Source organism: Durio zibethinus, chromosome 22, assembly GCF_047325235.1.
Source record: "Durio zibethinus cultivar Kanyao isolate XHJ-2024 chromosome 22, ASM4732523v1, whole genome shotgun sequence".
In the NCBI taxonomy this organism is placed as follows: Eukaryota; Viridiplantae; Streptophyta; class Magnoliopsida; order Malvales; family Malvaceae; genus Durio; species Durio zibethinus.
Window position 1 is genome coordinate 18,141,350 of NC_143183.1, and position 26,844 is coordinate 18,168,193.

General features: G+C 29.4%; 1 protein-coding gene and 1 pseudogene across 1 annotated transcript; both read left to right on the top strand.

Annotated features, from left to right (window-relative positions):
• Window positions 1–18,505: 18,505 nt before the first annotated feature.
• On the top strand, window positions 18,506–21,344 carry LOC111306706 (1-aminocyclopropane-1-carboxylate oxidase homolog 1-like). Its single transcript, XM_022904513.2, has 4 exons — window positions 18,506–19,082; window positions 19,186–19,795; window positions 20,404–20,725; window positions 20,841–21,344. Exons 2-4 carry the CDS (start codon window positions 19,245–19,247, stop codon window positions 21,090–21,092), a joined length of 1,125 nt encoding a protein of 374 aa, XP_022760248.2. The 5' UTR covers window positions 18,506–19,082; window positions 19,186–19,244; the 3' UTR covers window positions 21,093–21,344.
• Window positions 21,345–21,771: 427 nt separating this feature from the next.
• Window positions 21,772–24,735, top strand: LOC111307131 (1-aminocyclopropane-1-carboxylate oxidase homolog 1-like; annotated as a pseudogene).
• The last annotated feature ends 2,109 nt before the right edge of the window (window positions 24,736–26,844 follow it).

A 26,844-nucleotide genomic window follows, 5' to 3' on the forward strand; every position in this document is an offset into this window, starting at 1 on the left:
GTATATTTCTTAGAATCATTTTCATTATCAAGTTCATCAGCATTAATTGAATTTTTAAAATTAAATCCTTGATCATTGCCATGATTATCCTGATGTTCATTTATGGACCTAAAATTGAATAAAATCGAGAATATTGGCAAGATGCATTCTTTGGATGAAAAATGGAAAATGACAGCAATCAAAGAAATAAATGAAAATGCTTATTTCCTATTCTTTTATTGAAATAATAATAAATAAATGACCCATATATAAAAATATCATCCCAATGCTTTTAGGCATAAGCAATTGAGATGCACAATTACATTGAAAAAATTTCAAAGACAACAGATATTTCAATGGTGCTCCAATTATTTACCTCATAACTTAGCGAACAAGGATGGACCCACACTTCATGTTCATGCCCCTTTTCATCTTCGATTGCATAAATGGATAATTCAATGAATGCCTCATCCATGCTCAATTCTAGCTTATCTTCAAAATTTTCACTTGACTCTAGATATATAAACCTTTAGGGCTTGAAGGTATCATAAAAAGTGTAGGATGACCATCATTCATAACCTTTGAGTTTCACCATCCTACTTTCCTTTCTATTCATTTGTCTCATTTTTATCTCTCAACCTTTTGCTTCATAATCTAAACTTAGCCTCTCATAGTTATCAACTATCATTAGAGGCTTCTTTATTCCTTGCAAATTTTTACCCAGCCCCGCTATAGGATACCAACCTTTATTAATGATTTGGTTCACACTATATTTACGAAACAAGGTTGATTCATCTTAGATCCTTCACCAACATAATCGACAAGCTCAAAGAATCGATAGGACCATTCTAACGCTTCTTCAGCAGCCTCTACATATGTGGCATTTATGGGCTAAGTTACCAACATATCCTCTTTTTCGAACAAAATGATAAGTTGGCCTTTCATGTTGAATTTAACTTTTTGATGTAGAGTAGATGGGACAACACTTGCCATATGGATCTATGGTCTTTTCAACAAACAATTATAAGATGAAAAAATATCCATCACTTAAAATTTAACATTGAAAATTCATGGTCCAATCTGTAAGGGCATTTCAATATCTCTCAAAACATCATGCCTGATTCTATCAAAAACATGTACAACCATATGACTACTTTTCATATATGACAACTCAATTGGTAACCTTGCCAAAATTGACATAGACAAGACATTAATAACAGAGCTATTGTCGATAAGGACCTTAGCTATGATATTGCTTTTGCACTTGATAGTGATATGTAGAGCTTTAGTGCTTCTTTTTTCTTTTGAAGAAATCTTGTCATCACTAAAAGCTATACAGTGTGGACCACCAAATTTCTAGCTAAATGATTCACATATTTCATCGACATATTATGGGCCACATATGCTTAGTTTAATACCTTCAACAAGGTGTTTCGGTATGATTTAGAATTCAACAATAGTGATAGTAATGAAATCTAAGCTAGCATCTTGTTTAGTTGTTCAACCACAGAGCACTTACTATGCTTCATCAACTTTAAAAACTCACAAGTCTCTTTTTTAGTCACTAGTTTATGACATTATTTTTTAGGCATTACATCTAATTCATTCTATTTTTCTTTTACCTTTGCATTTTTCTTCTTAGCCTTCTCTAGCATCTCTAGAGTATAGCATCTTTCACTTCGGGTTATGCCACTCACACTAGTTATATTGGTAGCATTAGTCTTACGTGCAGTCTCTTTTTGTTATTGAACTACCACATCATAGACATATCTTTATGGAACAACTTTGTCATCTTATATGGGAATGAGGTAGGGACCTTAAAGGTTACTGGCATAAGAAGAAGCTTATCTATGATCAATTTTTGTTTCTCCCTATAGTAAATTATTATTGGTTTTGGAACCAACTTTGATGGTTTATCGGTCATAGTCATTTCAACATTTCTTGAAGTCTCTCATTCTTCATAGAGCTCAATCTGGTAAGAATCCATGAGCTTTTGTACCTTTTGATGAAATTATTTACAGGTTTTAACGGAATAACCAAGAGCCCCACTATGGTATTCACATTTCTTATTGAGCACACATCCTTCACAATAAGTATGTTGATCCATTAGTTGTATCATGTCAGCTTTATACAAAGCATCGAATAGTTGACTAAGAGGAATCTTAACTTTTTCCACTTTCTTTTTTAGACGACGCTTGCAATCTTCACTTAGAGCATTAGCATTATGATTGGATAATGGATTGCCATTGATATTAGATGTTGTTACCCTAACTGTATCAAAGTTGAGCATTCTATCTTTAATTAAATGTTGCACTTTATGCTTCAGGGTAGTGCAATTCTTAATAGAATGATAAACATTCCCATAGTGGTAATCACAATGACCTATAAAATCATACCACTTGAGATAAGGAGGCTTGAGTGGTTTCAAATGGACAGAGGCAATTAGGTGGTTATTGTAAAGCTCTCGATACAACTTTGTATAGATAATAGGGATAGGGTCAAAAGTAGGCTTTTCTCGAATATTTCATGGCTCTCACAAACCACCTGTTAAGTTATTAGGATGGATTGGGCTTCTGACAGAAGGTTAGGGGTTAGAACCATACATATAAGTTTGTGGTCTAAAAGTTGGTTGATATGTGGATGGATAGGATGGTTACGGAGTTGGCTATATAGGTAAGATGTGGTGTTATTTATAGTGGGGTAAGGTGGGCTAAACTGGTGGTGGATAGGGTTTGGTAGTTCCTGAACTACTGTATTTCAAAGCTTATAACCTAAGATTTAGTCTCTTTTTTCTTAGGTGTTTTTTTAGTGGACAATTCTCTTTTTTCCAACTTGCCATTCTTAATGACATTCTCAATGATTTTGCTTGAGATCACCATATTGATGAATTCTTGGTTGTATTCATTATTATCTTTTCATAATAAGGAGATTTCAAAATACTTACAAAAAGCATTGTAATCTCTTTCTTAGTCAAAACTGACTGAATTTGAGTAGCCATGGTCCTTCACTTTTTGGCATACTCCTTAAATGACTCAGTTACCTTTCTCTCCATATTCTGTAAAAAAAAGGATGATCGAGAGTTATATCTATTATGTGTTAGTATTGACTGATAAAGTCATGAGCTAGCTCTTACTAGGAGTGAATACAACATCGATCAAGCTAGATATAACATCTTATCATGAAGCCAGTAAGGTTGTTTTGGAATACATGCATCAAGAGTTTTTCATCACTAGTATAAGTAGTCATTTTCTTGTAGTACATATTAACATAAGTTATTGAACACTTTGTACTATCATACTTTTCAAAATCTAAAACTTTGAATTTTGGAGGAATAATAATATATGGGACTAAACAGAGCCTAGTAGCATCCATTGAACCATATAAACTAGTTCCTTCCATTGCTCCCAACCTGTCTTCAATCCTGTTCATCTTTTGGTCAGCTTTTGAGTCCTCCAGTGACTTGACCATTTTTAACTTCAACTTTTTTTTTCTTTAGATCATCCAAATCAAGTACCTGAATTGGTTCTGAGGCCTTCTCTGCAAAGACTGGATTAACATAACTTTGAAATTGATCTTAAGCAGTAGTAGATTGCATTCCTAGGTTAATGTATGGATAAGCCCTAAGAAAATTTGCTTGTGCCCCTTGAGAAGGTTAGCCTTGATAAGGGCTAAATCCTGAAGGGTACAGAGGATCAATCACATCTTACACATGACACTTTAGCTGACTTGGAACTTCTTCCACCCCATTTTCTTTATTCAACTTATTCAGGGTCTCCAAGATTTTATCCAACTCTTCCTTGAGCTTTTCTTGGGCTTTTTCAATCTTTTCAAAATGATTAGAATTTTTTTGTTCCATCTGTCTAGCTTGAGCTTTGGTGTTGTATTGGTGATGAATGGGGTTTTTAGACAGTGAAGCTATCTTTGAACTTTAAGTATCACAATTGTTAATTAGGGGACTTGTTTATGACTTAGTGTGAAAAATAAAAACTTATTATGAATGCAATGTATGAGAGATGATGTATGAGAGATAATATTTGTGCTTTAAATAATTTTCAACAAAAATAAATTTACATTTATTCCACAAAAGTCTGTTTACATAAAATCTATTATTTTTAATTTGAAAAGATGTTTGACTTGTTCATATTGGTCTTTGGCCTCTTCAATAAAGTTCAACAAATGTTGTCCATGATGTTCTGTTGGGGTGATTACTTTTCTAAGAACTTTTGCCCTTTCAGCCATATTCTTTGCCTTGATCATTGCCTTGTTTATTTGGGTCATAAGATGCTTTATATACCTCTGTCGTCTTAAGTTTTCCTTTTTGTCACACCAAACTTGATATGATAACTCTTTATACTCTTTTGTGAGTGTGGCAATGTGATTCCCTTGGTTATTCAATCTCTTTTTCAAAACTTGAATATATTCTTTGGGTGCTTCATTTTTTTTTTTTTTTAGCTTTAGTGCAATCATCTTTCATCTGAGAATATTCTCTCTTTAAATTTTCATTTTTATAACCCAAATCGGTGATGCTTATTTCTTTAGCTTTTATTTGGATGCACAGCCTTTTACATTCTCGATGTGGTTCCATCAACTCATTGAGGGTGGTGTCACATTCCCTAGCCATCTTTTGGGCCCTAACCTTTTGACTTTTCGACTCAATAGTCATCTGCTTGCATTTTTGGTGCAACCCTAATAAGTCATTAATACATGTGTCTCATTCTTTAATGATCTTTTTCATCTTGACCTTTTGCTTTATTGCTTCTTCTTTCATTTTTTTTCTAGGAGCCTTTGAATTTCTTGCTTCAATTCGTCTCTCGTAAACTCAATTTTCTTTTTTGTAAGCTCTAACTTTAAAGGTAAGTTTTTCATATGCTATTTCACTGGTTGGCAAGAATCTAAAAAAATGATCACAACTTCTTTGCCTCTTTTTTTGCCTTTCACACCACATATCCCGAGGTAACCCTATCAGTGAAAGACTCGAGACTCACCCTCTTAGACTTTTTTGATGCCTTAATTATGTTATTGATCTTTTGAAAGGTTTTAAGTTCACCATATATACTATCTAATTGATTTAGCTTATGCGTTATGAGGATAAACTGCTTAGCTCTATATTGCTTTCTTACAATGAGGGGTGCCTAACTTATTGATCCTTACAATTCTAAGCGTGGGAACATAGTTTCATCTTCACATTGATACAATATAGGCTCTTGACATATCTATGGGACTAACCATTGCACTTGACTACTTGTGAAATCTTGTAAAAAATACTCCCATTCCTTCTTGGTTTTCATTCATGGCTATTTGCTTTCACAGATTTTGATTGTGAAAATAGAGTTTAGAGAAAGCACTTTTTTGCATTCAAAATGACTCTTAATCCATAGGTACAATAATGGTGTGCAACCTAGAAATCACCCTTTATCATTTTGTTGGCAATAATTCAATGACTAAATAGTTTCTATCAAGATTGCTAGTGAAAGATTGCATCATCTTTTTATATGCTCAAACAAACCTACCACCTCTATCTCAACATGCCCCAAAACTTTAAGAAAGATTACCATCCCATATATCGCTAAGGCAAATACATTCAATCCCTAGTTATCGTTTGGATGTTTTGTGATGAAATCACAAGAAAACTCTCAAGGAATACCCTTATATGTTCTTTTTTCTTGGATTTGTGAATCTATAACCTCTTTGTTAACTCCCATGATATGAGCTAACTTCTTACGATACCTAGGTTTATGTTTCTTCATATAAATTCTATCTGGATGTTGGAAATGCATACCTACCAAAATTGAATACTCTTCTATGGTTGGCACTATATCCACTTCATTAAAGATAAAATAATAATAGGTAAGGTCCCAAAACTGTACCATTGCCTTTATAATGAACTTTTCACTTTCACTAACAAGAGGTGTGCAATATGACTAAATTTCTGACAGAAGGCTTGTTGTCTTAACTAGTTCATGTTTTTTCATATAGCTATTAAATCTTGTAGATTATTTTGTTTAAGAAGCAACCAAACTTTTTTTGGTAGTGTAGAAACATAGCCAGGTGATAGACAATCTCCTTCCTTTTGTTGAATATTCTCTGATTTAATCTTCAACTCATTAGGTGACTCGTATTTGGCAACTATGGACGAAGCACAAACTAGACATTTTGTAGGTTTCATGAAAGCTTTTTGTTGGAAATATCTTCAGGGCAAATATGTTATGTAGTCTATATGCATATTTTATGAATATGCAAAAAAAAAAGTAAAATAAAAAAAAGATACTAGTTAGTTAATGCAATATAAGAAAAAAAACATGTTAGCACAGATATAATAATATGATAGCACAGAATATGATCCTAAAGTCTAAGTCAATTCTAAAAGGTAAAGAAGACATGGCTCTATCTATGGGTTAAGTTGATAAGGTTAACTATATATGTTTTGGGTTAATTCTAGAGGTTCTTAAATTATTCCTTACATCATTATCCATCACAAACTAGTAAGACACCTCAATCCTTGTCCATATAGGCAAATGGAAAGGATTCAATTTGAGTGAGAGTATTTCACTAGCTCATGCAAAGACATGAAATCTCACGAAAGTATAAAAAATTTACTCTTTCCTAAATGACAGAGCTTTGGTGTAGAGCTCAAGCTATACTGATGCACATGAATGACAATATATAACATGAAAATAAAACACAAAATGAGAAAGCAAAAGCTTGTAAATTTATTAAAGTAGGCTTGGATAATATGAAGTCATTTGTTGGCCTGACTCTCATATTCCCTAGTGGAGTTTCCAAACTGTCATAATGTATAAGTCCATAAACTTATGGCTAGACTTGATTTTAAGAGTCGCCACCAATATTTTTTAATTAGGTGTGATTGGCCGCCCAACTAAATCTGTCCATTTTTCAAAAGAAATCTCAAGCTTAACTTATGTATCTTTAAAAGGTAGATTTTTTATCTACGAAGCCATGACTAGATTCGATAGTACGTTACATGTGAAAAAGGTTATAATACTCTCACAACGTCCATCAAATGATGGTACCAATTTGATTTCATAGTATCTAAGTATTAAAATGTTTTTGTAATTTACCTAATAAATTTAATATTAAAAATTATTCTTAAAATTACTTCAATCATTTGATAGTAATTTAAGATAATTTTTTTACTTTAGGAGTATTCATCGAGACTCGTGTCCCACTCTGAAGAGGCTTTGTCATCGAATTCATTAACATATTTTCTAAGAAATCATTTTTTTTAAATCAATCAATAAAATGCTCCAATTGTTTGATAAGATTTTATATCAATGCATATCCTTCAACTGTTTGGTGAGATTTTTGTTGAAAATCTTTTTATGAATTTTTTTTTTAAAAAAACAAAGTCATTAAATCATTCAATAGTTTGGTAAGATTTAATAGAAATTTGAATCTTCTAATCGTTTGATAGGATTTAAAAATAATTTTATTTTTTTCTTAAAACACATTATGAAATTCTCCATCGTTTGATAGAATTCATAATTTTAAAATTTTTAAACCCATGAAGATCTTCCAATAGTTTGGTAGGATTCGTAAAATTTTTTTTGAAAATATTTTTTAGAAATATCAATAAATAAAATATATATAAATAAAAATATATTAAAAAAAGATATAAAAAACCAATTGAAACTTAAATAAATAACATAAGGTAAAAGTAAACAAAAATAAATAAAATAAAAAAATACCAAAGATGAAGGCTCGGCTCGGCTTGGCTCGGCTCAGAGGATGTGACTCAAAGCACAAAGGGCGTGGCACCATAGCTTGGCTGCTTGGTCAGTTCAATAGGAAACCAGCTTCAGGCATGGGGGTTGACTACCTAGTTGAAAATGCGGATCCCCTTTTTTAAACGGTTGAAATGGCGTTGTTTTAGACCTTTATAAAAGCCCAAGTTTCTTTTTTCCTTAGATTTCTTCTTCTTTCTCTCTTTCCTCTCATAGCTTCTTTCTCTTGGTGATTTTTGGTTGCCGTTTTCTTCACTAGTTTTTGGAATTAAAGTCAAAGCCTGGGAAATTTCATCGGAATCTTGCTGGAAGATGCAAACTTCGCTAGGAAATTTAATTGATTTATGGAATTTTCAAAAAATTCCTAAAAACTAAAAAATTTATAACAATTCCCAAAAATCCTCTATGTCTTCAAAATACTCTAACAACTTTAAATCTAACTGTCACAAATCCAGAAAAACCCAAATATTTTTTTTGCTAGAAACTTCTCTCGAATTGTTATTGAATCTGGGGTTGTATTTATAGGGTTTAAATCATAAGAACCATAACTCAAAAAAGATATTAATTTTTCTTTAATTCCAACTTCAAACTTTGATTTTAACCCAAAATTTGTAATCCCAAAGGAACAATCCTGGATAAACTCAACCACCTCCAAACTTTCCTAAGTTTTTTGTTTTTTTAACATTTAACAAAACAGAAAATAGTTACAAACCCAGACAAATCAGGGTGTCTACATTACTTATTCTTGAAACAGATACAATAGATCAACACTGGGGATGTGTACTTAAATCAAAAGTACATAGTTAGGAATTAATTTGTGATTATAATTCAAAAAAATTTAAACCCAATGAATTAAAGTAGATTATATTTGAAAAAGAGTTACTTGCTATAAAAGACGTAGTAACTAAGTTTCCTAGTTATTTAGCACTTGAAAACTTTATTATTAGAATAGATAATTAGGCAGTTAAAGATTTTTTTAAAAATAAAAAACCTAGGATTAGATGGTACAACTTTTTATATCAATATAATTTTTCTATTGAATTTATTAAAGGAATTAACAATGTTTTTGTTGATTTTTTAAGTAGACCAATAGATCAAGGTAAAAAACCTCTAGAACAAAATTGGTGAATGAACTAATGTAAAAACGAAGCAATGCGAACAAAGTTTTTCTTTTAAATATGTTAATCATAACTAAGGATTAAGATTTCAATCTTTTACACAACCATTAATTTCATATCCTAATCTAGGATATTTCTTTTATCCATAATCGTACATAGAAATACCAAGAATTCCATCACAATAAGTAATGGAACCTTATATGTTATCTCAATTTTCTTAGGATCCAAATCAATGGACTCCAATGTCATACACTGAAATTCTTCAAAAAATAAAAAATTTGTTGAAACCACAACAAAATTTTTTAGAAATTAAAGATTTTTATAGCCTAGGATTATCCCCTTAAGTCATAAATGAAGTTTGGAAAGCACAACTTCAAAGTAGTAAATCAACTTTAAAAAAAACTATGACTAAGCTTGTAGAAGGATTAACCAAACAGGTTAACAGATTCGAAACTTTTCAAAATCTTGTTTTAAAAAACTTAATTTTAAGAGACTGGGAGGAATAAAAAGTTTTTGAACTTGATGAAAAAGAATACTCCCTTGAAAAGATAAAAAATCTCTTAAATATATATATATATATATAAGAAAAACATTCATAATTTTTGACAAAATTTTTTTTTTATTTGATAAAGTAGGAAAATGCCTTATCAGATGAAAAGATGAATTTTGGAAAGTAACTATACCTATAAAACTCATTTTAATACTAATTATATCATAAAGGTTATGATCTAATCAAAATTTAATATTAGAAAATCTTCTTGAAATTTCATGATTTTCTAGGTAAATAAAAAAGAAATATTCTTGACATTTTTCATGAAGTAGATGATCTACTTCATTTTTCATTGAATATTTAATTCTTTTAAAAAGTTTATTGGGTAAGACTTTGTTAGCCTTTTCATATAAATGAATTTTTTGAATTTTTAAAAGAGAAAAAGAAATTGTTTGTTCTTCTATTAAAAAAAATCACAATTATTTAGGAGATTGTTTATCTCTTCAAGGGAGTATTCTTTTTCATTAAGTTCAAAATTTCTGGTTCCTTCCAGTCTCTGAAATTTAAGCTTTTTAAAACAAGATTTTGAAAAGTTTGAAATCTATTAACCTATTTGGTTAATCCTTTCATAAGCTTAGTCATATTTTTTCTAAAAGTTTATTTACTACCTTGAAGTTTTGCTTTCCAAACTTCATTTATGAGATTATATAACTTAGGGGTAATCCTGGGTTATAAAAATCTTTAATTTCTGAAAAATTTTGTTATGGTTTCAACATATTTTTTGTTTTTTGAACAATTCATAGTATGACATTGGAGTCCATTGATTTGGATTATGAGAAAATTGAGATAACCTATAGGGTTCCATACTTGTTATGATGAAATTCTTGGTATTTCTATGTAAGGATGTGGATAAAAGAAATATCTTGGATTAGGATATGAAACTAATGGTTGTGGAAGGGATTGAAATCTTAATTCTCGGTTAGAATTAACATGTTTAAGAGAAAAACCTTGTTTGGGTTGCTTTTTTTTACAATTGTCCATTCACCAATTTATTCTAAAGGTTTTTTTGACCTGGATCTATTGGGTCTGCTTAAAAAATCAGTAAGAACATTAGTAGTTCCTTTAATAAATTCAATAGAAAAATTATATTGACAGAAAAAGTTATAACATTAATCCTTCTGGGATTAGTTTCTAATTTCTTGTTTTTTTAAAAAAATTTTAACTACCTGATTATCTATTCTAATAATAAAATTTTCACATATTAAATAAATATGAAACCTAGTTACTGCATTTTTTATAGTAAGTAACTCTTTTTCAAATGTAATATACTTTAATTTATTAGGTTTAAATTTTCTTGAATTATAAGCATAAATTAATTCTTGATTATATACTTTTCATTTAAGTACACATCTCTAGTGTTGATATAAGGTGTTTGTTTCAAGAATAAGTAATTCTCCTAGTTTAGGAAGATATATTTTAGGTATAAATTTAAGATATGATTTTATTTGCTTAATAATATCATAATCATATTTTGTCTAAGAAAAAATATATCATTTTTTAGTTTTTCTTGTAAAACTTTCTCATTTTTAAAGAGATTTTTAATAAATTACCTTCCATAATTAAGGAGACCTACAAAACTTTGAAGTTGTTTTTTATCTTTTGTTGTTATGAAAATTCTTTGATTTTTACCATAATATGATTTTGTAAAGTAAGACCTTCTGAAAATAAATTTAAGCCTAAGAACTCTATATTATTTTTTTCAAGATCTATCTTTTTAAAGCTTAATATTATATCATGTTTATAAATTCTTGAGCTATGAGATTTAGATGTTTCCTATGCTCATTTAATGTTTTAGAAAATATAAGTATATCATTAATATATGCTACACAAAAATCTTTGTATTTTTCAAAATTTGTATTCAACCATTTTTGAAAGATTTGCGGGAGCATTACAAAGTCCAAAGGATACATTTTCCATTGATAATGGCATTTTGGTGCATTGAAAGCAATCAATGGGTTTGATTCTTCAATTCGCATTATTTGCCAAAATCTTGATTTACATTCACATTTACTAAAATATTTAGTATATTTTGCTAAATTTATTAATACATATTTTCTATGAATAAAATAACCATCAAATACTAGATTTTGGTTAAACCTTTTATAGTTGATTACCATTCTGGCTTTTCTTCTTTTTTGCTCAGCATAATTTCTTACCATAAATGTTAGGCTTGAATGTGGACTAGTGGAGGGTTTTATAAGTCCTTTTTGTAAAAATTCATTGATTTGTATATCAAATTCATCTTTATCTTGTTCGGTATAAATCATTGGTTTTATTCTAATTATTTTTTTTGAATCAAGAATTTTTAAATTACAAAATCGACGACTTCTAGACCATAATTTTAATGGTTCTTCACTAAAGTTTTCTTTTAAGATTTTATATAACCAGTGTTTCATTAATTGATTTAATTTCAATTTGTTTAGTTTCAGGTTAAAAATCAAAGTCACATATAAGTTTATGATTTTTTACTAATAGTATTTCTATAGATTTTTTATCTATAGTAAATACAATATTATTGATATTCAAATAGAAAGGTAAATAATTGTGTATAAAATTATTTTCTAATTAAGCATAAAATGTAAGTACTAAAAAAATTTAATTTAATAAAATAGTCAAGAATCAATTGCCATGAGTCAAATTAACACTGGAGATGTGTACTTAAATCAAAGGTTCATAATCAAGAAATAATTTATGGTTATAATTCAAGGAAATTTAAACCCAATTAATTAAAGTATATTATATTTGAAAAGAGTTACTTGCTATAAAAAATACAGTAACTAGGTATCATATTTATTTAGCATATGGAAACTTTGTTATTAGAATAGATAATTAGGCAATTAAAGATTTCTTAAAAAATAAGAAATTAAAAACTAATCCTAGAAAGATTAAATGGTATAACTTTTTATGTCAATATAGTTTTTCTATTGAATTTATTAAAGGAACTAACAGTGTTCTTTTTTATTTTTTAATTAAGCCCAATGGATCGAGGTAAAAAACTTGTAGAACAAATTGATAAATAGACTAACATAAAAAAGAAGCAACCCAAAGAAGGTTTTTCTCTTAGACATGTTAATCCTAACCAAGGATTAAGATTTTAATCCCTTACACAAGCATTAGTTCTATATCCTAATCCAAGATTTTTTTTTTATCCACAACCATGCATGGAAATACTCAAAATTCTATCACAAGTAATGGAACCCTAAGGTTATCTCAATTTTTTCAGTATCTAAATCAATAGAATCCAATGTCATACTCTAAAATTCTTCAGAAAACAAAAAATTTGTTAACACCACAACAAAATTTTTTAAAAATTAAAGATTTTTATAATTCAAGATTACCCCTAAGTCATAAATGCAGTTTGAAAAGCATAACTTCAAGGTAGTAAATTAGCTTTTACAAAAAATATGACTAAGCTTGTGGAAGGATTAACCAAATAGGTTAATAGATTCCAAACTTTAAGAGATTGAGAGGAACTATAAGTTTTTTATCTTGATGAAAAAGAATACTCCATTGAAAAGATAAATAATCTCTTAAATATTTGTTATAGAGGAACAAACAATTTCTTATTCTTTTTTTAAAAATTTTAAAAAAAATTTTTGTATGAAAAGGCTAACAAAGTACTCAATGAACTTTTTAATAGAATTAAATATTTAATAAGAGGTGAAGTAGATCATTTACTTCATGAAAAATTTTAGAAATATTTTCATATTATTTATCTAGAAAATATGCAATTTTAGAAAGATTTCGTAAAATTAAATTTCGATTAGATCATGACCGTTATGATATAATTAGCATCGAAATGGGTTTTATAGGTATAATTACTTTAAAAAATTTATCTTTTTATTTGATAAGGTATTTCCTTGACTTTATCAAATAAAAAAAACTTTGATTTTGTCAAAAATAATGAATACTTTTTTATGTATATATTAAAATAACTAGTTTAATGGGATTTTTTTTAAAGAGAAGATTTTTTTAGCCCTATCAAATCTGGGAGGTAAAAAAAGTTCTTTATGGAACAAATTTATTGGCACTAAGTGAAAATGAAGAAAATGTAAAATTTGCTCTTTCACAATTTAATAGAGCAAGTTAGTATGGTTTTCAAACTAAATTTACTATTATGGAAAAAGCAAAAGAATTATTAAATGAAATTCCACCAACAAGTTCCATATATAACGCTACAACAAAAAGTCAAAGGATTTTTGTGAAAAATTTTATGATGAAAATAATCCAAAACCAAAACATCAGGCAGTTGAACTCTAAAAAAACTATTTAGAATGGAATATGTGAAATACTCACTTTTTTTACTACTCTAGTGTCGAGAAGGATGAAAAAAATAGAATAAATTAAGGATAACTTCACCAGTTTCTTTAATCTAAAAAATAAAGAGGCTATAAATTTGATAATTATTCATGATAGATAAAAAGAGAAAAAGTTTACATTTGCTGCTAATAGACTGATTAGATTGCCAAATAGCTATACTACTAATGAATCAGACAACTTGTCAAAAGTAATGGCAGAGATTTAATAAAAGTAGATAAGGGTAGACAATAGGGTATCTAACATTATAAATGTAATATTTATTAACATAGGTTACTATTCTACCTAATGTCATAATTGTAATGATTATTTAATAGAAGAGAAGCAAACACTCGAGGAGCTCTTTCTTCATCTCTCCTTCTCTCTTGTATAATTATCTTTTGTATTCTTCTAATTCCATCTTCCTTATTTTTTGTAATTGGTATTAGAGCTTTGTAAATAGCCTTATCTATTATAACTTGTATAAATCAAGGTTGATATATATATATATATATATATCCTAGTTGAGGTTTCCAATTTCTACTTATACTTGTAAGTATTTCCTTACTTTCTCAGCTTTTAATTTTTAACTTTACGTTTTTAAACCCATTTATCTGTTTACTATCTCTGTGCTAGTATTGTATCTTTGTTGTTGCCTTTGAATCTAGCTTTAGAAATCTTGGTATGGTATATAGAAGATTTTAGGTACCAGAAACATGAAGCAAGAAATTGAAAACTACATTTGTTTAGAAAACTTCATAATTATAGTCTGCATGTGGATCTTCAATTAGAAAATCATATACTAGCCATTAGTCGTAGTATTAATGGTTTGATCAATTTATCTACTACTTTTTTTTAAAAAATTATTTAATAGAGTTGACTTATTAGAATAAAAAATAGATAATTTAAAACAAGGTACTAGTTTAGATTTAAACCAAGAATCTAAACAGTTATTAGTAAATATTAATAAAAAATTAGAATTATTAAAAGTAGATAAAAGGCAAACAAATGATTTTGAACCATTGTATTATGGTAATGCTATTCTTATGCTTAATGATGATAAACCATCATTTTCCCAACCAATGAAAAACAATTGGATTTTAAATCTTATAAAAGTCTTATAGAACATTTTAAGTATAAAAATGAAAAAAACATTAATTCCTAAAAAAGGATTGAGTATTTAAATATGATAGAAGAACTATATGAAACACATATAGAACCTTTTAAAAATTTTAATTTTCATTATTTGCTTAATTGTGATACTACCAATGAAAATAGCTTCGATGAAGAAGATAAAGATAAAGATAAAATTTTAACTACTAACCTAGTAATAAAATAAGAAACTAGTAGTACAGAATCTTCATTTTTTGAAGAAGTAGATGAAGATATCGATACTAAATTGATACTTATGGATCTCAGTCAACAAAAAGTTTATAAGAAAAAATGAAAAGTAAAAGAAATTTCCAACCAAGAAACAGATGATCAAAGTAGGTTTGAAAATAGAACCAAAGATGATATAAAACAAACTGAAACATCTTCTGGAACTATTACAGAACCTATACCACAATCTAGTTTTATAGAATCTTTAAACAAAAGAAATGTAGCTTAAAAAAGTACATATTTAGATCTTTCAAAATCTCCATAAATGACTATGAAAAAATCATAGAAGATTGGGCACAATCCATGACTATTGTAGTAAACAACTACAAAGACACTTGATATAAAGAAAAATGTTTAAATTATTTTTGTGAAATATTTCAAAGAGATGTTTTACAATTTTTACACAAATGGAAAAATTCAAAATTAGGAATAGCTCAAAAAAGAACTCTTCTAAATCAAATTACAACTATATTAGATTTAGTAAAAAGTCTTACAAATTTATTAAAAAATTAATTTCATGGAAGAATGAACTAGCTGAGCAAAACAGTGAAGCTAGTTATGTATTAACCAAGATAAAATTATGTGATATAAAATAGTTAAAAAAACTTTCTAAAAAATATATTCATGAATACAAAAAATTGGATAAATTACATTCAAAATTTTGGAAGAAACAATATTTTCATAAGCTACCATCATAATGGGATGAACTCTGCAATCAACAATATCCCAAATATTTGGAACTTCATAATGCTAAGTAGAAAATATAGATTACTTAGACTCTATAGGAAATACAATTTATTTTGCTTCTACAGAAATTATAGAATATTGCCTTAAAACAAAGGCAGCCAAGCAAGTTAAAATTAGATTAAGTGATAAATAATGTTTAACAATATTAGACAACAAATGGGAATTTGGATGTAAATCTCAATCTAAAACATATTCAAAGAAATATAAAAAGAAAAGAAGATATAAATTGGTCAAATGGAAGCCTAAAAGCATAAATTTGACAAAAAACATTTGTTAGAAGAAAGCTTCTAAAAAGAAATATAAATGTAAATGTTTCATTTGTGATGAAGAAGATCATATTGCACATCAATATCCTAATAAAGAGAAAAATGCTAAAAAAGTTATTAAAATTCTTAAAGAATAAGATTTAAAATTTTGTTTTGGAAAAGAAATATATGATAAAGAAATTATTTATGAATTAATTTTTGAAATAGATTCTGATTACAAAAATGATTAGTGTATTTTTATGCTTAATCAAAATAGCATTCCTAGTAATAATTTTATATCAGAAGTTAATAATCAACTTAGTTCTGAAACTAAAGATATACTTGTTGAAAAATAGCAAATAACAAAATTAAGTGATGTATTAGGGCAAGATGTTATTATTTCAAATAAATTGTTAGAAAAACTACAATCATTAAATACAAATGAAATATATAAAATCTCTGTCTTTTCAAAATTCAAACCATGGACACAAAGAAATATAGAAAAGTTTAGTGGCAATACCATAACTACTAATTCTAATCAAGGATCTATAGATAATCCTTTATTCACTAAAAAAAAATAAGGAGAATTAAACAAAAATATCCTAAATTTAGATGTATACATTTAGGAATAATTATGATAATTATAAAAGCATTATTTAGAGTTGATAATGATATACCAATAATAGCAGTTTTAGTAAATAAAAGATTTAAAAATCCTATTAAAGCACTAATAGGAGGAATATAATCAAATCTTGTATTAGAAGCTATTTGGTTTAAAGTAAAACCAAACTATTTTATTTCTATTAATGATCCATTAATAGAAGATTACCTCAAACTTAGAATAATGACAAAAAAGTCAAAAATTATAAATATGGCTCATGATATATCTATAAATTGGATAACTATTAATGAATTTACTAATACTACTTTTACATTTATCAAAGAGTAGATTTTAATATTATTGAGATGTTTGAACCCAGACTCTTTGATTTAAAAATCAAACTAAGATTAATGAATCTTAGAGATTTGTCTTTACTAACTTTGATGGCTATTAGAAGGAATTACAGAACTTGCTCCTTTTAATAAAAGAATAAAACCCATTGAATTTTTTGGACCAGTAAATAACCTTTATTTGAAAATAATGGAGAAAGTAGTTATAGTAACAATTTAGTTCTATCACCACCCTTTTCTATAACTTCATTCTCGAATAGGGATAATGAAGATGCTGAAAGTATTACTAGTGAATAATGATTTATTTCACATAGATAGTTTTTTCTTTCTCAATCTCAATCAATATGTACAAAAAATATAAATATTTTTATTTTTTCAAGAGATACAAGTAGTCAAAATCAAGATAATTAGGTTTACAATTTAGTAAACTTAGTTTTAAATTCAATTTCTTTTAGAAATACTAGAAGAAATGATGTTTGAAGTTTGACTATAATCAACTAATATAAAATTGGTAATGATGAAATAGTTACATTTTTCAAAAATCAATAAAAAAAGGTATTATAATTATGTTAAAACATAATTTAAATTTAAACAGTATAAAATCATACTCTTTAAATATTTTAATAAATATTGAAACAGCTATATGTTATTGTAAAAGTAATACTTTACTATTAGAAAAATAGAAACCAATGAAACATCTTGTAACAGTAATAGTAATCAATGGAAAAGAAACTATAATAGAATATAAAATATAAAATATTTTTATTTATTTATGAATAAAAAATTCATAATTTCAGAAATTTTATATTTCCTTTTATGCATGATAATATGCTATTAGTAACTAATTTTATATATAATTATTTTCATTTCTATATGAATATCAATAACATTATATTTACCATAGATAAAAAATTTATAAAAATATCATTGCTAAAAAATCATAAACATGTATGACTGTGAATTTTTACCAAAAATTAAGCAAATTAAAATTAAATCAATCAGTAACACAAAATCTTAAAAGAATCACGACAATTGATTAACAGGATATATTATCGTCTAAAGTCAAGGATCTTTATTGGATCTGATATTCCGGTAGGATGTGACAAGTCTCTGTCAAATTGGTGTGTATGGCTGTGTGTTCTAAGGTAGTGAATGTTCCTATATTGCGCATCTGCATTGACAAACATTTGAGATGAAAATGACTTGTTTTACTGCCTGCATTGAGTAAAGCTTCATTTGGATGGCCGGGAAGGGATTTCCACTGTACCATAACCTCATTTAAAATTGTAAAAACTGTTAGTTTTATTATAAGGGAATAATATTCAAATACTTCTCAAATTTTATTAAAAATGAAAAATCTTTTTTAATATTTTATTATATGAAATTAAGATTATAAAATTTTACTTTTTTTTTTTCCTTAAATTGAAGGTCTGTTTGAGTATTATTCTTTATTAAAAAATCATCAGTTAGTCATTTTAGGTGTAGCTATTGCACCCAGCATTTGACTTAGTTGGTTGGTGTACGATAGTTGCTCACATAGCACGGTTTTAATCCCCTTCCTTCAAAGTAGTGTCTTTAACCTTTCCTGAGCAAAATGAGCAGCTTTTACAAGAAAGTTTTAAAAGGAAAACGCCAAAAACAGATGGAAAGCCAAATTATATTCCCCACATTGTATGGTTCATAATAGATTTGTCTAGAGCCTGTTTATGTATCCAACATCTTTGATTAATGGCCCAATATGTGAGTATCCACACTTCAGTGATTTTCATGGCAGCTAATCATTTTTGTTTCTCAAGTTGGGGATGTGGAATTTGACACAAAGATGGGATTTCGTCTAATGATCTGTTTTCTGAAACAAGCTGTTGTGACTCAATTAAACCATTGCCTTAACCACATGGTATGAATCAAATTTCAGGTTTTTAAGCTGAAGACTTGTACACTTACTATTGGACCAAACACTCAATTGCTTTAGCACCATGACATCGGGATCATTTCTCATTGGCTGCTGAAGAATATCACAATCTGAACAACCAGTGATAGTTACCAATATTTCCATTATAAGAAGCCTTATCCTGTAAGATCCAAAGCGTCATGCATACTTGCTATGTTTTGATTTTCTGTTGTTTTCTTATTTAAACAAATCTTTTTTTCCCCTCTTTTTGTTCCATTTGTCTCAGTTATTGGCATAGGATTTTTGTAGTCCACAGGCCACAGGGATTAGTCAAGAAAGAAGAAAATGGTGATAACCAAGTCCAAGAGTACTGAGGCAGAGCAGGCCACTCCAAAACCTGAATATGATCGAGCAAGTGAATTGAAAGCTTTTGATGAAACAAAAGCTGGCGTAAAAGGACTTGTTGATGCTGGAATCAAAGAAGTTCCTCGGATATTCTATCAACCGCGAGATCAGTTTGAGAAGGACTCAGTTTCAGGTGGCACTCAGGTTAGTATTCCTGTTATAGACCTTGAAGGAGTGAAGAAAAATACAACTACTCGTAAGGAGGTAGTTGAAAAAGTTCACACTGCATCCAAGACATGGGGATTCTTTCAAGTGCTTAACCATGGGATTCCAGTGAATGTCATGGAGGAGATGAAGAATGGTGCATGTAGGTTTTTTGAGCAAGATGTTGAGGCTAAAAAGCAACTCTTCTCTCGAGATTATACCAAAAGGGTGGTGTACAATTCCAATTTTGATCTGTATAGTGCACCAGCAGCTAAATGGAGAGATACAGTTGTCTGTTCAATGGCTCCTGATCCTCCAAAGCCAGAAGAGTTGCCAGCAGTTTTCAGGTATGTAAAACCACAGCATAAAAACATAAAGGAAAAAACATTTCAAAGAATCAAAATGTATTTCAAATTCATCAGGATGGTCTACACTAACTTTTTTTTTTTTTGTTTAAGAGTTTATCGTAGCCATTGTTTGTGCTAAGCCTTCAATATTCCATGTTGTTCTGTCATAATGATCTGCTTTGAACAGCCATAATACCTAGTAAAATTAGAGCTACATGGTTTAGATAGTGCCTGAAAATATATATTCTTATCTTTAGATTGCGACTGTTTTATCAACATGTCATTTTTAATCCGCAGATCAACTATACTTCTAATCCTCTCAAATGGCAGGTCCCATTTTTTGTTTTATCACCATGTCATTTTTACACTTATTTCTCTCAACCGCTTTTTCCATTTTCCTGTTTAAAGAATCATATACAGATTTTCATGTGTAGACAGTAGATCTTAATTGGAGTTTTTGGTTGAAAAATGCTTAACAGATTGAGATGAAAGAGTATGTAAGTGGTTTTACTGAAGTGTAATGGATAATTGGATATAGTTTAATGAATTATAGACGAAAAGAAAATGATATGTGCAGAAAATATTTACTGCAATGAGTTTACTTGTAGGGACATAACGGTGGAATACTCAAAGCATGTAATGAATTTGGGGCATTTGCTGTTTGAGTTACTCTCCGAGGCTCTTGGTCTGAACCCTGATTACCTGAGAGACATTGATTGTGCTAAGGGACTGGTCATGCTGTCCCATTACTATCCTATCTGTCCACAGCCAGAACTGACTCTAGGTTCAAGCAAGCATGCGGACAATGGATTTCTCACCGTGCTTTTACAAGACAATGTTGGCGGTCTCCAAGTACTCCATGAAAATCACTGGATTGATGTACCCCCTACTCCTGGGGCTTTAGTCATCAACATTGGGGATCTTCTACAGGCATGTCTTTTCCATTTTTAAGTTTCTCTATAATGAATGAAGTACATTAGCATGAGTTATGAATAGTTATGATTTTAAGCTAGTTTTCATTTATTTTGTTGTTCTTTTCTTTCAGCTTATATCAAATGACAGTTTTACAAGCGTGGACCATAGAGTACGGACAAATTCTGTAAGTCCAAGAGTATCAGTGGCGAGCTTTTTCACTACTGCTCTATTGCCAGACTCAAGATTATATGGACCTATTAAGGAGTTGTTATCAGAAGAGAACCCTCCAAAATATAGGGAAACCACTGTCAAGGACTTTATTACCTACTTCAACTCCAAAGGCCTTAGTGGTAATTCTCCATTGCCACATTTCAGGCTCTGAACTTGGCCATGGAGATGAAAAATTCATCAGATTTTTCTAAAATATTCTTGGTCCCGAGGACTTTGATCCTTTATCAAGTTCGTTGATGAAACATTAGTGATGTCTCTGTATCTTATTTATAAACCAATGCGTGCACTTTCTCATCTTCTTTGGGTAATCAAGCCATGCATATGTGCTTTGTGGAATGGTATTCATGTAGAAGCTAAAGACTTCTTGATATCTGACTCCAGGAAATTTCTTTTTTCTTTTAAATTTACCCAAAAAATGACATTAAGTCAGTTTATATAGAAGGTTAATTGGTTAGTCGATTAATTGATAAAGTTTGGTTGGTTGTGTTAATAAAATAACTTGATTTAGTTAATTCGATTTTCAAACTTTTGTAATTGAATTAATGGAACAGACCGTTTACCCCTAATCACTGCAGAAGCTGATTCTGCTCATGATCTCGAAACTGAAATAAAGGCTTTTGATGAGACGATGATATCATTTTTTTTTTTTTTTGAATGAATAGCCAATCTGTTTAATGTAATAGCCAATTTTGAATGAAAAATTCTGGAGTAAATGCCTCTAAATTTTATGGGCCAATCAAGGAAAGGAATTATTATCAGAGCAAAATCCCCCTATATATAGGGAGACTTCCATAAAAGATTATTTGTCACATACACAAGTGATTCATCAGATGTCATTGCTATTAGAACTCAAACTACGAAGTCAAGAGGAGATATTTGGAGATATTTGGAGACATTCTGTGGCACATGATGAGTTGTGTGTTCATACTTCTATTTAACTTTTGTTCATGGATGTCTATATCGAACTGGTATATTTCAAGCTTCGATTGTGCTTTGTTAATGATATGGCTATGCTTTTGTGGTTGTTTGGATTGATGTTTATTACTAAAGCTCAACTCTAAAACTCTTGAATTTGCTTTATTGCTATTTTTTTTTTGTAAAAGAGATTGCAGTATGAGGATAGACGAACATATTGTAATTTTTAGATTTTGAATTCTAAAACTGATTGATGTCATCTTTTAAAGGTGATTGAATGCACAAATTAAACTGCAGAATTAATTTTTAATCACTAACTTTTCGTGACAACTGAAAGGAGTCTGGCTCTGTTTTGCCAAGAAGAGTCTTTATTTCTAATCAGACGAAGGAGGAGTTTCAGCCATGACAAAATTCACTTGCTCTTAAATTTCAGTTCGGAATCAATGGTATCATTTTTTTTTTAATTTTTTTGAATGACTAGCCAATTTGTTTAATGTCATACTGTCATTTTAAATTTATTTCTTAATAATTAAAAGCAAAGTAGCAAACCCAAAATGTAGAACAGATTAATATAATCTATTGAGGTTTGTAATTTCTTTCTTGCAGAAACAATGTCATTTCTCCGAGTTCAAAGTTTTCTTTTGATTCTTTCCTCTCCAAAAAAAAAAAAAAAAACCTGTTCTTAGCTAGCTGGGGCAACACGAAAGAACAAGTGGGCGATCAGAATCAATTGGAAGGAGATATTTTGCTGCATTAGTATATGTGATGGCCCAACTGTACAAAAACTGAATGGTGTTGAGCTTGAGGAATAAATTGAAGAGAACTACTTGGACTGAATTGTCAGTTCTGTTCCCTGGTGGGAGCCTGGACAATGGACTCCACTAGGAGCGCTCCGGAAATTTCTGATTTTAAAAGCTTTTGATGGGACAAAAAATTGGAGTTAAGGTTTACTTGATGGTCGGGTGACAAAAATTCCTCGTATAGTTGTTGATCAACAGTTTATTCTCGAGAAGAGATCAGCTAGTAGTACTAGCAGCGATTCACAGTTCAGTGTTTCGATCATTGACCTTGAAGGAATTAACAAAGATTTCTTTGTACGTATAGAGATAATCGACAAATTTCGAAATGCTTGTGAGAGCTGGGGTTTCTTCCAAGTCGTTAACCATGAAATTCCATCAAGGGTTTTGGATGATATGATTGATGGGGATACGTAAATTTCATGAGATGGATGCCGACGTGAAGAAAGAGTTCTAAACGCGTGATCACAGTAGAAAAGTTTCATTTCTAAGTAATATTGATTTGTATAAATCACACGCTGCAAATTGGAGGGACACACTCAGTATTTCCATGGCTCCTCATCCGCCTAGCCCTGCAGAATTGCCAGAAGTTTGCAGGTCAGTAATGAGGATTGTAATGTTTCTCCATATTATAATGTCTGCTTGAACTGCACATTAATGTTAATCAACTTGCAGAGACATAGTAATGGATTTTTCAAAGAGCGTGATGAGTTGGGAATGACTCTGCTTGAGTTGCTATCTGAGACTCTTGGACTTGATCCTGATCGCTTAAAAGACATTGGATGCGCCGAAGGAGTCCTCCTTTTGGGCCAGTATTATCCTCCATGCCCTGAACCTGAATTAACCCTTGGGTTTGCCCCCACACCGGTGCTAGCTTCTTGACCATACTTCTACAGGATCAAATTGGTGGCTTGCAAGTTCTTCACGATAACCGATGGGTTGATGTTTCACCCACACGTGGAGCACTTGTAGTAAACATTGTAGATTTTCTACAGGCAAGTTATTCATGATCATATTACTAGTACTATTTTTTTAGTTGTTGGACTTGGGATAACTCGAGAGTATGTCTAAACTCTAGACTAGACACATTCACACCTTGGATTTCAGAAGTAAAAACCAAAATTCTATTACCAGGTTGAACCTGAAGTTAGCTCGAGATCATGTAATTTCCCTTGAGAGGTGACATCAACAATTCTGAGATTTAAATCTCAATATCTATAACATTTTCTCCTATTCCCTAACTACGATCTACTTTCTATAAAACAATTTATTACCAGGTCCATGCAAACTGTAAAGGTTGATTAATTGTTATAGTTTTTGTCTTTATATCTTCCTTAAAGTGATTCCCAAATTTTGCTAAATTTATCTTCAAAGTGAAAAAAGCCTTCCTATTATAGTCCCAAATCTACATTGTATCTATTGTGATATCGCATGTATAGTTTTCATCTATAGGGTAACAATAGTTTGACCCAAATTTAAATTTTTGTGCAGCTCATTTTTAATGACAAGTTTAAAGGTGTGAAACATAGGGCCTTGGTGAAAAATATAGGACCAAGAAATTCAGCAGCATGTTTCTTCAGAACAAAGGATCATTTAGAGAACTCTCCTGGTAGTGGTCTATGGGCCAATGAAGGAATTGTTATCAGAAGACAACCCTCCAATCTACGGAGAGACAACTGCCAGAGATTTTCTAAATTATAAGTACAGGAAGTGGCTCAGCGAACTCTCTTCTCTTTCACACTTGAAGATGTGAGATCGAACAATGTTCAATCTCTTTTGGCAGTCTCAGAGAAAGATGCCGACGCTAAGAATCGTGTGATAATAGTGGCAAAAGCGAAAATAAATAAAAGGAAAGAGAATTGAGAAGGAAAATTCGAATCGCAACAAAAGTGTTCAATCTCTGACAAGACAAAAAGTTGAGATTACAGTCATGAGAAAGATAATTAAGACATGAGAAAAATAATTACATGGTCTTAAGACTCATCATCTTTGCTTTGGCTTGGAATTAACAATGTAATGTTAATTATTTTCTTTTGGCTTTTTTATTGATTTTTTTTTTCTGGCAAAACTCTGTTTTTAGGCAAAAAGAAAAATTAGTCAAGGATTATAATTAGATATCCGGTATTTTCCAATCCGATTATATTCAACTTAGATACTTATAAACTAATAATTATAGGATTTGAATAAAGTATTTATTATTTGTATTAAATTCAAATAGAACACAAATAGCACTTCTGCGGTATTCGATACTTGATTCTATTTAAATTTTTTTTTTTTTCAAAAATATAAATCTATTAGACCTCATACCATGTTTATCTTTTTTATTTGTGTAGGATTATGTTTAATTCCTGATGCAACTTGCACATTTATGATTGAGAAGAATTATTTTTCATGAGTTGACAAAACTAGATTTAATAGTTGTTTTTAGTTTATGAATGTCACACCCCGAAAGCGAGATATAATACAGTCATATTACCTTGAAGTAAATCTCAAAATAATGTAATTTTTTTTTTTTAATCCTTCTAAAATTCTTTAATAAACTGAAATATAGTCTATCAAGTAAAATCTATATATTTAATCTAACTAATGATACATCTTTATATATCCAAATATAAACCAATAAAAAATACAAAACCGTTTCATAAGATCTCATTGGCCAATATTGTTTCTGACGACTAATTAATCTTTCTCATTTGATCTTCTACCTTTTCACAAAACTAAGCAAACTCATCACTTACTAATCTGTAAAAAAAAAAGTAAAAGGGGAATAAACAAACCACAACTCAGTTAGTATAGGCTCACACACCTTATCAGATTAAGCATCGTTTTCATACATATCATATAGATAATTCAAAATATTCATCAGATCATAATGTTAAAACATTTCAAAAATATCATTATATCAACATTTTGTAGATCATAAATTAATATCAAAACATGTCAATTCATCATTTATAAATCATAAATCACGGTCAAATATATATTTCATACAAATTATGGATCAATCTTTAAAATCATCATAAATTATCATTATTATTTATTTATCGTTAGCTATAGTCACTGTTATAACCATTGATATTGGCCGTATTGATAATTTCATCCTCATGATCATTGTTAATTATTATAACCTGCTAGCCATAGCTTTATGCTAACTACTATAACCCGTTAACAGGGTTGTATGATCATGTTTATGAGGTACTTTTCACATGAAGCTAGTATAAGAATATCCCAATTTGCGAAAAGTCTATTCCCTTTGGGCAAAAAAAACTTTTAAATCAGTATACCTTTAACTGTGATGCTTCATGTTCACTCCCAATTACCAAATAAAAAATCCATTTCAAGTAAGTGATTGTATAAGATAATTATAACCCCATTCATGTATATGAGAAAATCTTGCAAGTTTTAATGAGTTGGCCATTTTGATAACCGATCACCACATTAACCAATTGTATAATCTCACATTGAGAAATTTAGATTGTCCATAATTATAGTTTTGCATACTTAACTAAGTATATGCATTTTGACAACTTCTTGCAAGATACTTAACATAATTTATCTCTTTAGGTCATTAAAGAGTTGACTGTTCATGAGTGGACACCAATAATTTGTGCATATCTTGATGGACCATTGTCGATATGATATCTCCTTATGAGATACTTAAATCGAATGTAGTTATTATTAAATCAACAAGTAATTTATTGCATTCAAAACCAACTTGAAATTTGAATAAAACAATATTAAATAATCTATAATTTATTTTATGTACCATTTATGACAATATAAATTTCATAAATAAATGATGCTACACAACCCAATTTAGAGAAAACATAAATTAGTGTAGGCAATTATTATAAACTCCAATTATTCTAATTGAATAATTTTTCAAAAAATATCTATTCATCAAATGAAATTACCAAATAAAATTATTAATTTGATACTAGCTGTATCAAAATCTTGTAGAGTTTAAACCTAATTTACCTTCTAAAATAATGCATATTGATTTAGATGACAATCTAAAAATTAGTAAAAACAAAATTTACTAAATTTATTCAATTATACACTTAATTTTATGATGATAGTAAGTAAATTTTAATCAATATATTAGGAGAGTAGATGCCTTCAAAAGACTTCTAGCATGCCAAAATATTTTATCATGAAATAATTTGTTAGAAAACATATGTATAACATATA